Source organism: Dunckerocampus dactyliophorus, chromosome 14, assembly GCF_027744805.1.
Source record: "Dunckerocampus dactyliophorus isolate RoL2022-P2 chromosome 14, RoL_Ddac_1.1, whole genome shotgun sequence".
Taxonomy (NCBI): Eukaryota; Metazoa; Chordata; class Actinopteri; order Syngnathiformes; family Syngnathidae; genus Dunckerocampus; species Dunckerocampus dactyliophorus.
Window position 1 is genome coordinate 4,504,868 of NC_072832.1, and position 13,068 is coordinate 4,517,935.

General features: G+C 41.3%; 1 protein-coding gene across 1 annotated transcript in view; it reads right to left on the reverse strand.

Annotated features, from left to right (window-relative positions):
* Positions 1 to 378: 378 nt before the first annotated feature.
* The window catches only part of srbd1 (S1 RNA binding domain 1), a 42,565-nt gene continuing 29,875 nt past the window's right edge, over positions 379 to 13,068 (reverse strand). Inside the window, exons 17-21 of the mRNA XM_054799219.1 lie at positions 5,852 to 5,958; positions 5,165 to 5,332; positions 4,377 to 4,520; positions 1,355 to 1,539; positions 379 to 727 (exon numbers count right to left, since the gene is read on the reverse strand). Coding sequence (XP_054655194.1) covers positions 435 to 727; positions 1,355 to 1,539; positions 4,377 to 4,520; positions 5,165 to 5,332; positions 5,852 to 5,958 — 897 coding nt within the window. The 3' untranslated portion in view covers positions 379 to 434. The remainder of the gene's footprint in view (positions 728 to 1,354; positions 1,540 to 4,376; positions 4,521 to 5,164; positions 5,333 to 5,851; positions 5,959 to 13,068) is intronic.

Below are 13,068 nucleotides of genomic sequence, written 5' to 3' on the forward strand. Positions count from 1 at the left end.
TTCTCTGAACCATATTATATTTTTGCATCTTCTATTTACTCCAGCTTTTATAAAAACAAACAAATGAGATAATGTGAATGGGGAGCCTGGGATTAATTTTGAAGCAACTGATTAGCATGTGTGTCCTGGGATAATGTCTGGGACCATGCCTAAAAAGCCTCCAGGCTTTGCTGCAGTCTAGAAAATAAACGCATGCTCTCCGCCTCGAATCTCCAATTCTAACCTACACTTGTCCCTCTGTCTATGTGTTTTTACTTTATTTAATGGCTGTCTTCATTTGATCCTCCATCAATCCACATGTCCTGTTTCTTATGGCTTCATCATGGAGCTATTCCTTCATAACTGGAAAAAATGTAGAATGAAAGATGTAGTCCAATAAGAGACTCTTATTTATTAGAAAAATGAACGTTTCCTGAAAACTAATAAAGTGCAAATCACTGAAGAACCCTGATCAGGTCCAGGCCGATGCGTCCCCGCTGAGCGTCCACATTTAACACCCGGACCTCCACCCTCTCCCCAGGTCCCAACGCCAGGCTGCGGCGGCGCTGACAGACGGGCAGTTTATCCAAAGTAATGTTGCTCTTATGGATGAGACCAGCGCGGCCAACGCCGATGTCTACGAAAGCCCCAAACAGACACGTGTTTTCCACCCGGCCTGTCAGGACTGTGCCCACCTGGAGGTCATGAATGGATACAATGCCTCGCTTAAAGTCCTCCTGCCCAAAATCTGGAGATGGCAGAGAAAGAAGATTAAAATATGACATCAAATTAGCTCAGCTGTTTTGGGGGGTAAGGACAAGGGAAATTGAGGGGGCATGGTAGACATTACAAAGGGTATTACATTTCGGAAAGTAACCAAATACTCTTCTACACGTGCTTCCTGCAAATTCTCTTCCAAACATCTTTCCATGCAGCTTGTTCATGAGACACTTTTTTCCCCTTCTGTAGTTTTAAAACAAAGAAGACTTGCGCCCAAGGATACAGCCGGGCCCAATAATGCTAACAACAGCACGTTTTCGTCTGTTTTCTCAGCTGAACACGACTCTGAGGACAAGTGTGGTCTTCTGCAACCAAAGATATTTGATGTGAGATTTTTTTGATGGAACATTCTTTCATTTTTGCATGGATACCTTTGGTGTGTTCCCACATGAGACCATGAGAAAGGAGGCGTTGGTAAAAAGCCTTGGAAAGGATTTTATTTTTAAGTGACTAGTCTGGAAGTGTGAACTTTCCATTGTTTTTAAACCCACTTACATTATTTGGGTTGACAACTTATTTTGTTAAATACACGTTATGCTGAGAGATGACATATCCCTACACTAAAAGTGAGTCTGGAAGACCGAAAAGGACCTACCTTGGCGTATGTCAAACCCGGGAGGCTGCGTGAGGCCGTCTATGATGAGCTGGAGGGTCTCAGGTGTGGTGCCCAGCGTTTTGGACAGCTCCTCGACGCTGCTGGAGCCAACTTTCCTATTTACACACTGTATGAGCTCAGCACTTCCAATGTGGTTAGCACTGCTACCAATGAGGCAAAGAAACCTGGAGTGGAGGGAGGTACAGAATAAAATGTTTCATTACACTGGGATACCAGAAACACTGGACACACATTTAATGGTGAACAAAAAGCGACTGGCATGTAAACAGCAAAATAACTACATGAGCAGTCATTGAAAAGCAAAGCTAGATGAGGATATAATGTATAGTCAATTCCAACTGGCAGGTTTCAAGAGACACACAAGCCACAACAAAGCGAAAGAATACTTACCGACTTTGAGGTTAGATTAGGTCAGGAGTCTGCAACCTTTAGCATCAAAAGAGTCATTTGGGCCTGTTTTCACCAAATTAAAACCTCGGAGCCATAAAACCTATTTAACCACTAAATTGAAGGTAATGCTAGACATATATTTTCCTTAAGCATATTGTCACATTGCCTTTCTGTTCCTCCTGGTGGCATGAAGAGCCACACCTGTTGCCACCTGGCAATTTGGCATGTTTATTAAGCCTTTTCTGAAACCTTCTCCACAGATTTCAGATCAGCATCTTTCACTTTCTCTCGGAGCAAACAATATATATATATATTTGTGGCAGCATCTTTCACTTTGTCTCGGAGCAAACAACTATGGTGCAAACTCCAGGCTCGTACCAGTGGTGAGTCTGTATTAATTTTGTGCGTTTAATTTGGTGTTGTTCAAAGCTACTAGGTTTGCAAACCAGTGTGTTGATTAAAAAAAGTTTGGGGGCCACTGTTGTAACCAATTAGTTCCAGTTCCAGTACCACTCTGCGTGTTGCTGTAATTTTTCATGAGTGACAAAGGACGCTAACAAGCAAAAGAGTTTACCAGTGTCATGGTCTCTTACCAAGTTGACTCACAAGAAAACAATGCCCCTCGCACTTCGGCGGAGAATTGCATCGCACATGCTGAACTCCGACGCAGGACTTTGAAAGTGCTCATGACTGTAAAGACTACACGGAAGCATAAACCAGCTGGAGCCACAGTAGAAGGATAAAAGAGTTGAAGACCCCTGGGTTAGGTAGATACTTTATTGATCCTGAAGTAATTTCTTGAAATCCCAGCCAGACACTTTTTATAGGTCCCATAAAGCAGATACTGCATGTTTGGAGAAATGGCAACAATGCAGTTGTTAGTTGAATTCTGTTGTTCTCACAACATTTAAAGTCTCTAAGCTGTGTAATGTTTTGCAGATCCAGACAATTTTTCTTTACTGGAAGAAAAAAAATGGCTCCTTTGATTGTAAAGGTTGCCGACCCCTGGTATAGAATTTACATTGACAGTTTCCACATCTGGTGATAGATGTGAATGTTTTAGCCTGTATGCGTGCGTGTGCGTGTGTGCGTGTGTGTGTGTGTGAGCGTGGACCAGCTGGGTGGTGTCTATGATGGATGTCGCGCACTGGTAGCCTGACGCCAAACAGACTCCCCAGCTGTCCCACCCACTCCCACCCGCTGCCCCAGTGATGGACTGAACAGGTGGGTACACACAAAGTTGATTCATAGAAAACGCCGTTGAGAAATGCTTATTTGGCAGTAGCGAGGGATGTAAGTGCGGATGTAAGGGGACACGGCTTGTGTACAAATATGTATGAGACAGCTGTGACGGCAGCGGGCCCACTGCGAGGACATGCTACATTACGGAGAAAAGTAGATTCTTGCTATTTTTTATGGCAGATTTTAAAAACTTATTCATTTATTTGTGTAAAAACATTTTTGCCATACTTATTTTATTTACTGCAACTGTTTTCTTTAGCTTCCTGTATCATTTGTCATGTTGTATTTGGAGGATTATTTTCACACACTGCTGTGAGCTACTAACATTGAAAAAAGTGAGTGAAAAAAATTCCCCAGAAATGAATGCATGCATACCTTTAAACATCTGTGTGATCTCAATTGTTGCATGTTGATATTTTAGGGGTAGCACCAGCTCCATTACTGATCATATTAATATAAAATTTCATTTTTTTAAAGTTTGTGTATAAGAGGGAATGTGGGTTACACAAGGCTAGACAAAGTTATGTTTGTGCCTCCATGTTCATCCCTGTGTATGTGTTGTATTCAGTTACGAGGGGGGATGTGTGGGCTGTGACCAGTTATGAAGGATCCCGTTTCCCTAATGTGATGAAAATGATATTCCTTACACAACTCACACAGACAAAGACACATTCTTAAATCATCCTCCCTTCCTATCAGTTTTATATTGTATTATACTGCATTATGCAGTTCAGCCAGGCTCTCTCTTTAACAACTGGTTGTGGACAAATATTAGTTATTTTATATTGTATTACATTTACAATACTTGGCAATGTGTTATTTTTTTCTGATCGAAATAGATTTTTTAAAAACTGAATTTGGTTAGAGAGAAAGTGAAGGGGATCAATTGGTTGGCGAGAAGTAAATATACATGCATCATCTTCACACACATGCATAGGGAGACATTCAGCCAAACTTGCATTGAGGCCATTAAAAGGCACATCGGAGCCTTTAGTGTCAGAATGTATGTAGACTAAACACACTTGAGTGACCACAGCTGTAACAGAGTGGGATCCCACACACACTTACCCATGCCACATGAAACACACATTGTTCAACGTGCTGTCGGTGGCTGCATCAGCCCTGCTAACAATCATAGCTCCCACAAGGACAGACGCTCACAAAGACACAGTAACGAGCAACACCAACAGTGTAAAGCGACTCTGTGAAAATCACATCAAGAATCCTTGCCCTAGAATAAGCAGCACCATATGAGACAGAGTCCAAATCAACTCCATCTTTGCCCAAACATGCTTCAGCCTGTGGGAGAGGCTAATGTCTGGCTAGTGTCTGTGCGTCACTGTGTGCCTGTGTATGTGATGTACTGTACCTCTGTGCCACATCGTAGGACTCTGGGTGTATGCAGGTCTGGTCCAGAGGGTTGAAATGTGTTGGTATGATGGCACTGGACTTTCCTTTGACCTTCTTTGCTGCTGGTTTATGCGGGGCTGCTGGATAAGGGGCAGACCTGGCACTGTTGTTGACATGACAAAGGCATAAAATCCTATTAAGAAGCCATAATTTACGAACCTCTAAAGTAGAATGCCTCTGGATACATGCATAAATAATAAAACATCCATTCTGATTTTCCAGTACATAGACAGTTCCCACAGGCTACACACTAAATGAGGGACAGAAAGTGTAACTGTCTGGCAATATACAGTGCAGCCTAGCCTTTGGACTGCGAAGAAGAAGCCACAGCTACAAACCCTCCGGCTTGGGAACACTTGGATCTTCCTGGTGAAATGCATAAACTGAAAAAAATAATTAGGTGAGACAAAAACAGTGTACGAGTATTGTTAATAAAGATGGGGAACTATTACTGTAAGGCTGTACTTCAACTGGGTGTTGAAACACACTGTTCACACTGTTACTGTTTCACTTGTCTGCATTGTTGCACTTTCCCAAATAGAAAGTTTCATTTTAAAATCATTAAAGCTGTGTACAGAAAAGCTAAGCAGTTGCATGTTTTGCATTTTGCTCCCTTTGTACCCAAACTCAAATAAACCATGCTCTTTAAACCCCAGGTATGTAACGCCCCATGATTACAGTGTACCGTTACACCACAAATAATGACAATGTGGCATTGTGTTTTACCTCAAGCAAAGGGCTCAGTACCTGTGCATGGTTTTCTGGTTAATTCTGATGAAGCCGGCACACTGCTGGTAGCTCTTTGGTCCTATGCCTTTGACCAGTTTGAGCTGCTCCCTGTTGATGAAGGGGCCGTTTTGCTCTCTCCACTCGGCGATATTTCGCGCTCTGCTCGTACTTAAGCCTGCTATGTGCCTAGAAGACAACAGCAAAACGAGAGAAATGCCTCAATTAAACTATTTGAAGACTCTGCATTAAATTGTAATCATAGTGTGAGGTGTAACAAAATAAAATATGAGACTACAGTATGTCTCAAAGCAAAACGGACACATTAACAAAAGACAAATCAAGCCAATTTGGAGGGCATTTGTCCAGTTTTGTCTGAGTAATACAGAGAAGTGATCTGAAGCCCTGTGACTCACTGAATCTTAAACACGCTGCTGTGTCAACACTCCACATAATACCTCAGTCATCAACACGTCTGTAAGAGTTTGTGTGCGTGTGTGTCTAGCATGACTTCTTGGCAGGGCTAGAAAAAAGCTCACTTGCAGAGCAGACAAGTAAACAGATGACCTGATGGCGGCCCTGGCAGCCCAACGCCAGCTCGTTTCATACCATGTTTGTTTGTACTGTGTTAGATTGTCTACGTGCGTTTGAGTAAAAGGCATGTGCATGTATGTCATTTATTTTTGTTGACCTGAGCGTGTCATTTACCTCATCAGAGTCTCAGAGCAGATGTTGATGTCGACCCCAACAAAGCTCACACACTCCTGCACCACAGCGTCCAGAGCCGCCTTCAGAGTTCCGGATGAAACATCATGCTGGAAACACACACACACACACACACACACACACACACACACACAAACAAACAATTATATGTTAGCAGGAAAACTGATACAAAGAACAAGTAAGCTCCATTTCACAGAACAGAATTTCATAAAACATATTTTTGATATATCTCTCTGTCTAGAATTTAGGCAAAACTTGTAGGCACAACGTCCCCTGGGAGGATTATTAAATTTCATCCTGAAAAAGAGATTAACGGCAGCTGGGCCAAAGCAAATCCTGACACACCGAGAAACATTTGATTGACAACTACTGTAAAAAGAAACATAAAAAAAAAAATCAGAGAGCTGATTGACAGATGGAGAGCGCACAGCGGGCGTAAAGACAGTGAATGTTTAGTTTGGCAATCGATAAAGTTCCTCTAATTGAACCCGTCTCAACCACCAGCCCAACATAAATTTGGGAACATCGTCCAAAAAGGACTGGAATGTTTTCCTTATGAAGAAAGACAGAGTGGCGAGCAAAAAGATAGGAGAGATTATATCAAGTCTGATGATGGCCAAGGAGTTGGACACTGATACCTCAGCAACTGCTCAAGGATTAGCTGACTAACTCCAGGCTCGTATTGGTGGATGGTGGGTCTGTGTTCAGGTAGTGCTTTTAAATTTGATGTTTTTCCTGTCTTAGTTTTATACAACACCTAATAAATAAGATAAATTAGATTGCAATAATGTAAGCTACTACTATTTACATCCACTCTCGTCTTCAGTCTTGGTAAACTATGTCGCTATGGCAACTTGGTAACTATTGACGCATGCGCGACAATCCTCTTGCCGGCAGCCCAGACTACTGCGATGTTTAAGAGACGCACTGTCATCTGGTTGCTAGTCTTGCGATATCAATACATGTCTCTCAGTCAATTAATCTAAGGATTTATGACTGCTTCTTAGGGAAAATAACAGCAAAAATGTGAAGAAAACGATCAAAGACCGAAGCTTTTTCACCTATTATCACAAAGTTTAGATGTAGTTTTTTTCTGCACCACCACTGCACCCTCATTGCTATGGCCCAAGTGTGGCTTATGCTTCTTCTGAATCACAATGCTGTCTATACAGGGATATCCAAATGTTTTCCACTGATGGCTGCATACTGAAAAAACAAGGATGAATATATATATATATGTATATATATATAGTTATAATAAAAAATAATAAATCAATTACAATATATATATATATATATATATATATATATATATATATATATATATATATATTTTTTTTTATTATTATTTGGGAAAAAGGTTTTTTTTAAGTCATATTTTTTAAAACAAAGCTTTGTGTTTGTGTATTATTCATTATTGGTATTTCAGGTTTTTCTTGTTACATTATGCCATTTGCTGTACTTTTTTCCCATTTTTTTTCTTAATTTGATGTTTACAATGTGCCGCGAGCCAATAAAAAACAAGTCACGGGCCGTAAATGGTCCCTGGGCAGCCCTTTGGACACTACTGCTTTATAGCTCTTCGCCAGGCTTGAGCATGTGGCATGATGTCAGCTCTGTGAGCAGCTACAACTCTGGACTATTTAGCTTGTTAGCTTCCTTCATCGCAAGTGAACGGTGGTAATTAAAGAAAGAAGGGGAGTGTTATTGCAGCTGGAACTACTCGATGCATTACAACGGTCATGTTTATTGCAAATGATAATCCGAAATTGAAGGGCAGCGTGTTCACGGAGGTGGGCGGTACTGAACAAGTCGTACACGCACAGGAAATGACCAATCACAGCTTTACAGTCCGCATCACGTCAACACTAGGTTAGATTTTTTTTGGAGGTGCGTGTCACGTTAGGCAAACAGAGTTTGCACGTGGAGGAGCAATCCGGTGTAGCCGGTGTGTGAAACTGAAATGCAAGAAAATGTTCCAAAGTGTACAAGGGTCAAAATGCGTGCCAAGTACAAAAAATGCATACATGTTGGCAGTTCAATTAAAATTAATGGCATTAATTCCCCCAATCATTGAAGGCAACTGACCGAACGTCCATGCCCAATGATGACAGAACCATTTGATGCTTAATGAAGAAGGATCCTGAGAGGCAGCACAGCTGGAGGCGAAGTGAAGACAATAAAACAAACAAGACATTCCCATGCAGGAGAAATGAATGATTTATGACTGCAATTGAGGGGATCCACTAGGAGGGAGGTGTCAAGGGAGAGTTAGCAGAGTGGAGGAGGAAATCACCTGTAACGTTACACCAGAGAAGAATGTTTTCACACGAGAAAAAAGGTAGAGGTGAGCCTTCACCTGCAGTATGGCACCGATGAAGTGTTCTCACATTCTTAATGAAACGTTAGAGTAGGTGAGAATAGCACACTTCCTATGACACACTCAAAAAACGTGCTCCATTGAAACTGACTTAAACCTGTAGTGTGTGATTCCTTTTTGGGCCCACACTTGTTTACATAACCAGTCAAACAACAGCACAAAAAGAGGTCATTGATGACTGACAACTGAGAAAATTTGTTTAAAAAAAAGAATCTGTGAAACATGCCAACGTTGTCGAAAGGAAGAGAGGTAAAAGTGCAGCAAACAGGAAGGTTCTGCCCTATTAAACCCATTCAGTGTGTCATGACATCCAAGACAGTTGAAGACCTCATGGGGCTCTCCTCGGTTTACAGTAAGCACTAAATGTACCAGTGGAGCATGTCATCCTGTATCGCTACGTCTATCTACCAGTTTACTGCTCATCTCCAGCTTCCCGTCACCTAAAGGCACTGTATTGTTTGACTGATGGGCATCACCCTTCACAATGAACATACCACACCTCATTTACACTCTCTTTCTCTATCATTTTCTTGGACAGCTTACTTCCTTCCTCACTTGTGCATGAAGATGTCTTAACATGCTAAACCAGTGTCGAGGCCTGTATGTTACGGTGTGTAAATTACAGTATATACTGCACAGCAGGGGTCCATCCATCAATTTTCTATGCCGCTTATCCTCATTAGGGTGGTATGCTGGAGCCTATCCCAGCAGACTTCGGGCGAGAGGTGGGGTACACCCTGGATTGGTCGCCAGCCAATCGCAGGGCACATATAGACAAACAATCATTCACGGTCACATTCATACCTATGGACAATTTTGAGTCGCCAATTAACCTAACATACATGTTTTGTGGGAGGAAACCGGAGTACCCGGACAAAACCTATGCACGGGGAGAACATGCAAACTCCACACAAAGATGTCCAAGCGGTGATTCGAACCCAGGTCTTCCCAGTCTCTTGACTGTGTGGCCAAAATGCTAACCACAGCCACCGTGCAGCCACAGCAGGGGTCTCCAACCTTTATTCTTGCGAGAGCTACTTTGACAAAATGAAAAAGGCAGAGAGCTACTCATTTTTGTAACATTTATTTTCATAGCTTATTTCAACCCAAACAAATTGAATAAGCTGTGTTGGTATCCACAACTCACACTTTGCATTAAAACAACAAAAATCTTTTTGCTCATCTGCATCTTTCTTCTGTATGCATTACTTCAGGGGTCTCCAACTAGCATCACTATTAGAGATACTTTGACAAAAAGAAAGGTGAGGTGACCTATTTGTATACTATTTATTGTACTTTATTTATAAAGCAGTTCTCCACTCACACAGTGTGGTCATTGTTTTTTGGCAATTTTGTGGTCATTTGTCATTTAATAGAGACATATTGTTTGAATTGAACACTTATATAGATAACCACTAAGAGTTTAAACAAATATTCTTTGACCCCTTGGTGAGCTACTCAAAATCATCTGGTGAGCTACTAGTAGCTGCTGAGGTACAGGTTGGTGACCCCTGCTGTACAGTATATTTTAGATAACAGCTGGGATAGACTTGAATGGGAAGAGCAGGAGAGTTTTTTATTGCGGTTTATTGGTTCCACACCCGGCTGTGACAGGTGAATTTCAGCGAAGTAGGATTCAATATTAATAAAATTGAATTTTTTCATAGTTATGGCATAGAAAACCTGTTCACGATCTTCTACACTGTAAATACGGTTTTTAACATTAGAGCCCTCGAGACATGAAACAACACCCATATAGTCACCTTTACATTTGTATTACCCAATATACTGTAGTAGGTATAATCAGAGGGAAAAAAAGACCTATTGGAGATTAAAAAGATAACGTAGAGATAACGTAAACATAAGGTATTGTAATGGCGGCGTTAAATGGCTTTACAGTCGTATTACCCTATATAGTAGACATAAGTAAATAAGTCATTAAAGACATGAACAAAACTCACGTTCGTGTGTGTCACAGTAAATGAGTTTCCTAGCGGACCCTTAATGGCGGGCAGACAGATGAGGACAGGAAGTGACATTGGGGTTTCAGAGTCGAGTTTTAGCTTGTCGTGGGTTATGGCTCCAACGGTAGCCTGTGTTATTATTGTGCCTGTTGTGAGATAATTTCAACTTGCAATAAATGCCTTTTCTGGTGACCACATCTCGCCCTTGTCTCACCGAACACTGACACCTAGTGGCCAATGTAGAATTCTGTACAACAGTCACAATTAGAATGCTTCTTCTGCCTTCAATTTGTATTTTAGTTCATTTAACCATTTTTATGCTTGAAAATGCTTAATTTAGGCCAAGAATAAGTACAATTTGCTTAAATATGCATTTTTTAAAACTAATAATAGGCCGTAGTCAACCACAAAACAGCGGTCATTTACTAATTAATTACTTTGTGAAAAAACGCGATAGAGAGGGGCGAGGTGTCCAAACCGCATTGTAGCGAGGGATGACTTGTACAGAAAAGTGCCGATGATAAATGACATTCCTCACAATTAATAATTGCCCTATTCCTTCATACTAGATCTATCCAGAGCAAAGCTGGGTGTGTGCTGGGAGTTGGTGTGTGCAATCCAGCAACTATCAAATTGAAGTATTTCATATCCATGCAAACACATCACAATCCAAGAGGTTTTTAACTTCAGTGGGGATGCTGGGAGACAAGTGCAATTTCCGTAAGTCTCCCGCAAAATCCAGGAGAGTCGGCAGCTCTGCCAGAGTCATTGGTTTTATCTAAATCATCAAGTGGGTATTTTGATTGGTTACAAACGAGCTGAAGGCAGGCAACCTATGCCACAGACCTCAAGGCAGACCTTCTGTCTGCACCTTGACTGTTTAAATGCCGCAGTTACCACATCAGGGCTGAGATAAACTGTATAGTGTAAACTAAAACAAGCTTCAATACTTGCCTTTGTCCTGCTAGAAAACCGCATACAGTACTGTACAGCGGTTGCCAATATCACATTAGATAAATAGCCACAAACTGTAAATAAAGGGAAGCAGAAAGACAAAGCAAAAAGGAAAAAGAAAGTAAACTGCTGAGTTGTGATGTGCTGATGGACAATGATGACAGAAGACTAAAATACCCTTCACCAATGATGAGTTTGGCAACTGGAATATTGCTGGAGCCAGGCTGGCTGCAGACACAAAGAAGAGCCTTAGGCCTGTACATGTTGCAGGGGCCAACTGTTAAGTTCTCTTAGTTTTGTGGACTTCAGATGTGCAGATTTTAAATATCACAAACTACTGCCATGCTTTCCAAAAAAAAAAAAGGGCCAGGAGAATGGACAACATTTGTATTAGACAGTATATAGGAAACCTTTACTTGTTGATACTGAATAATGTTTGCAATGCATTTGATCAATGTAAAGGTCATATGAAAGTTAATTGCTCCAGGTATTTGAAAAAAAATAGATACATGTAAGTCTGTCTAGCAAAACTCAGGCATATTCTGGCACCTAGTGGCTCTTCATTGAAACGCACTGTGCAATCTTTACATTAACCTTATTTGTTTTACTTGTTTTGTTGCCAAGGCTGCTTTTAGTACCTGCATGTACCCAACACTACAAAGCATAGGTGTTTTGCAGACAAAAATGTTTTTCCAGAACTTGCAGGGAGACAAAATGATGCCACGGTCTTGATCAACAACAAATAGATAAAATACAGTAATCCTCTTTGAACGGCTGCTTCTAAGCAGCCTCTCAACAGCACAGCTAAAGTGATTTTACACATTGCAATAAATGAATAGAAAAAATGAGAATGGCATGAATTATTTAATCATCACTCATGTATCCACTTCCTTCATCATTTCATCACTCTTACACCCACAGGATAATGCGGAAACAGTTAAAGTAGTAGCAGATTACGTTTGGCAGCTTCCACCATTGATAAAAGATTTTTTTCCCACGCCTCAAAAAATTGGAGGACGGAACCATCAATCTTTGTCAACGCCCAATTTCTTACCTCTCTTTCCGTCTGGTCTTGTCTCCCCTGTGGGCACGATCATTCAAAGAACGCAAAAAAGGCAGCACCGCTTAGGCGTGCACACACTCACTTGCCCTTCGCACAAGGGCCTTTCAGATACACTACTCATAACGCATTAGTCAACCCAAAGAAAATTGTTTGTCAAGCATGTAAATTGTCCATAGGTATGAATGTGAATATGAATGGTTGTTTGTCTGTGTGTGCCCTGCAATTGGCTGGCGACCAGTCCTGGGTGTACTCCGCCTATCGCCCGAAGTCAGCTAGGATAGGCTCCAGCATACCCCTGCGACCCTAATGAGGATAAGCGGCATAGAAATAGATGGATGAATGGATTTTGTTTTCCTGTCGCTTTTGTCTACCTCCAAGATGGCTGCAGAGCGGCCTGATGAAAAGTGCTCTGAAATAACTTGTGTTGAGCACATAGCATGTCCTTGCACAATGTGTTATAAACAAAGAATAATAGGAGTGTAAATGTGACTATAGCGGTGTTATTTCTTGTCTACGCGGCTCTAATAATGGTTAAAAAAAACGCATTTAGAAAGTCATTCACAGGTTATCTATGCTCTACAAAAATATTCCATCTATTAATATTGAATCCTACTTTGCGGAAATTCACTTTGGTTCACTTTGGACCCGGGGCCGGGTCCGAAACCAATTAACCGCAAAAAAACGAGGGACGATTGTATTCCAATTCAAATTGAAGCAGCAAATGTATTGGTCTATTCAGGGATCCCACACACCTTTGTGAATTTTGCCATTCAGCTCCTTGTTAGAGAACAGCAAGTTGTGCAAAAAGTCCAGAAACATTGAACAGTTGGACATTCAA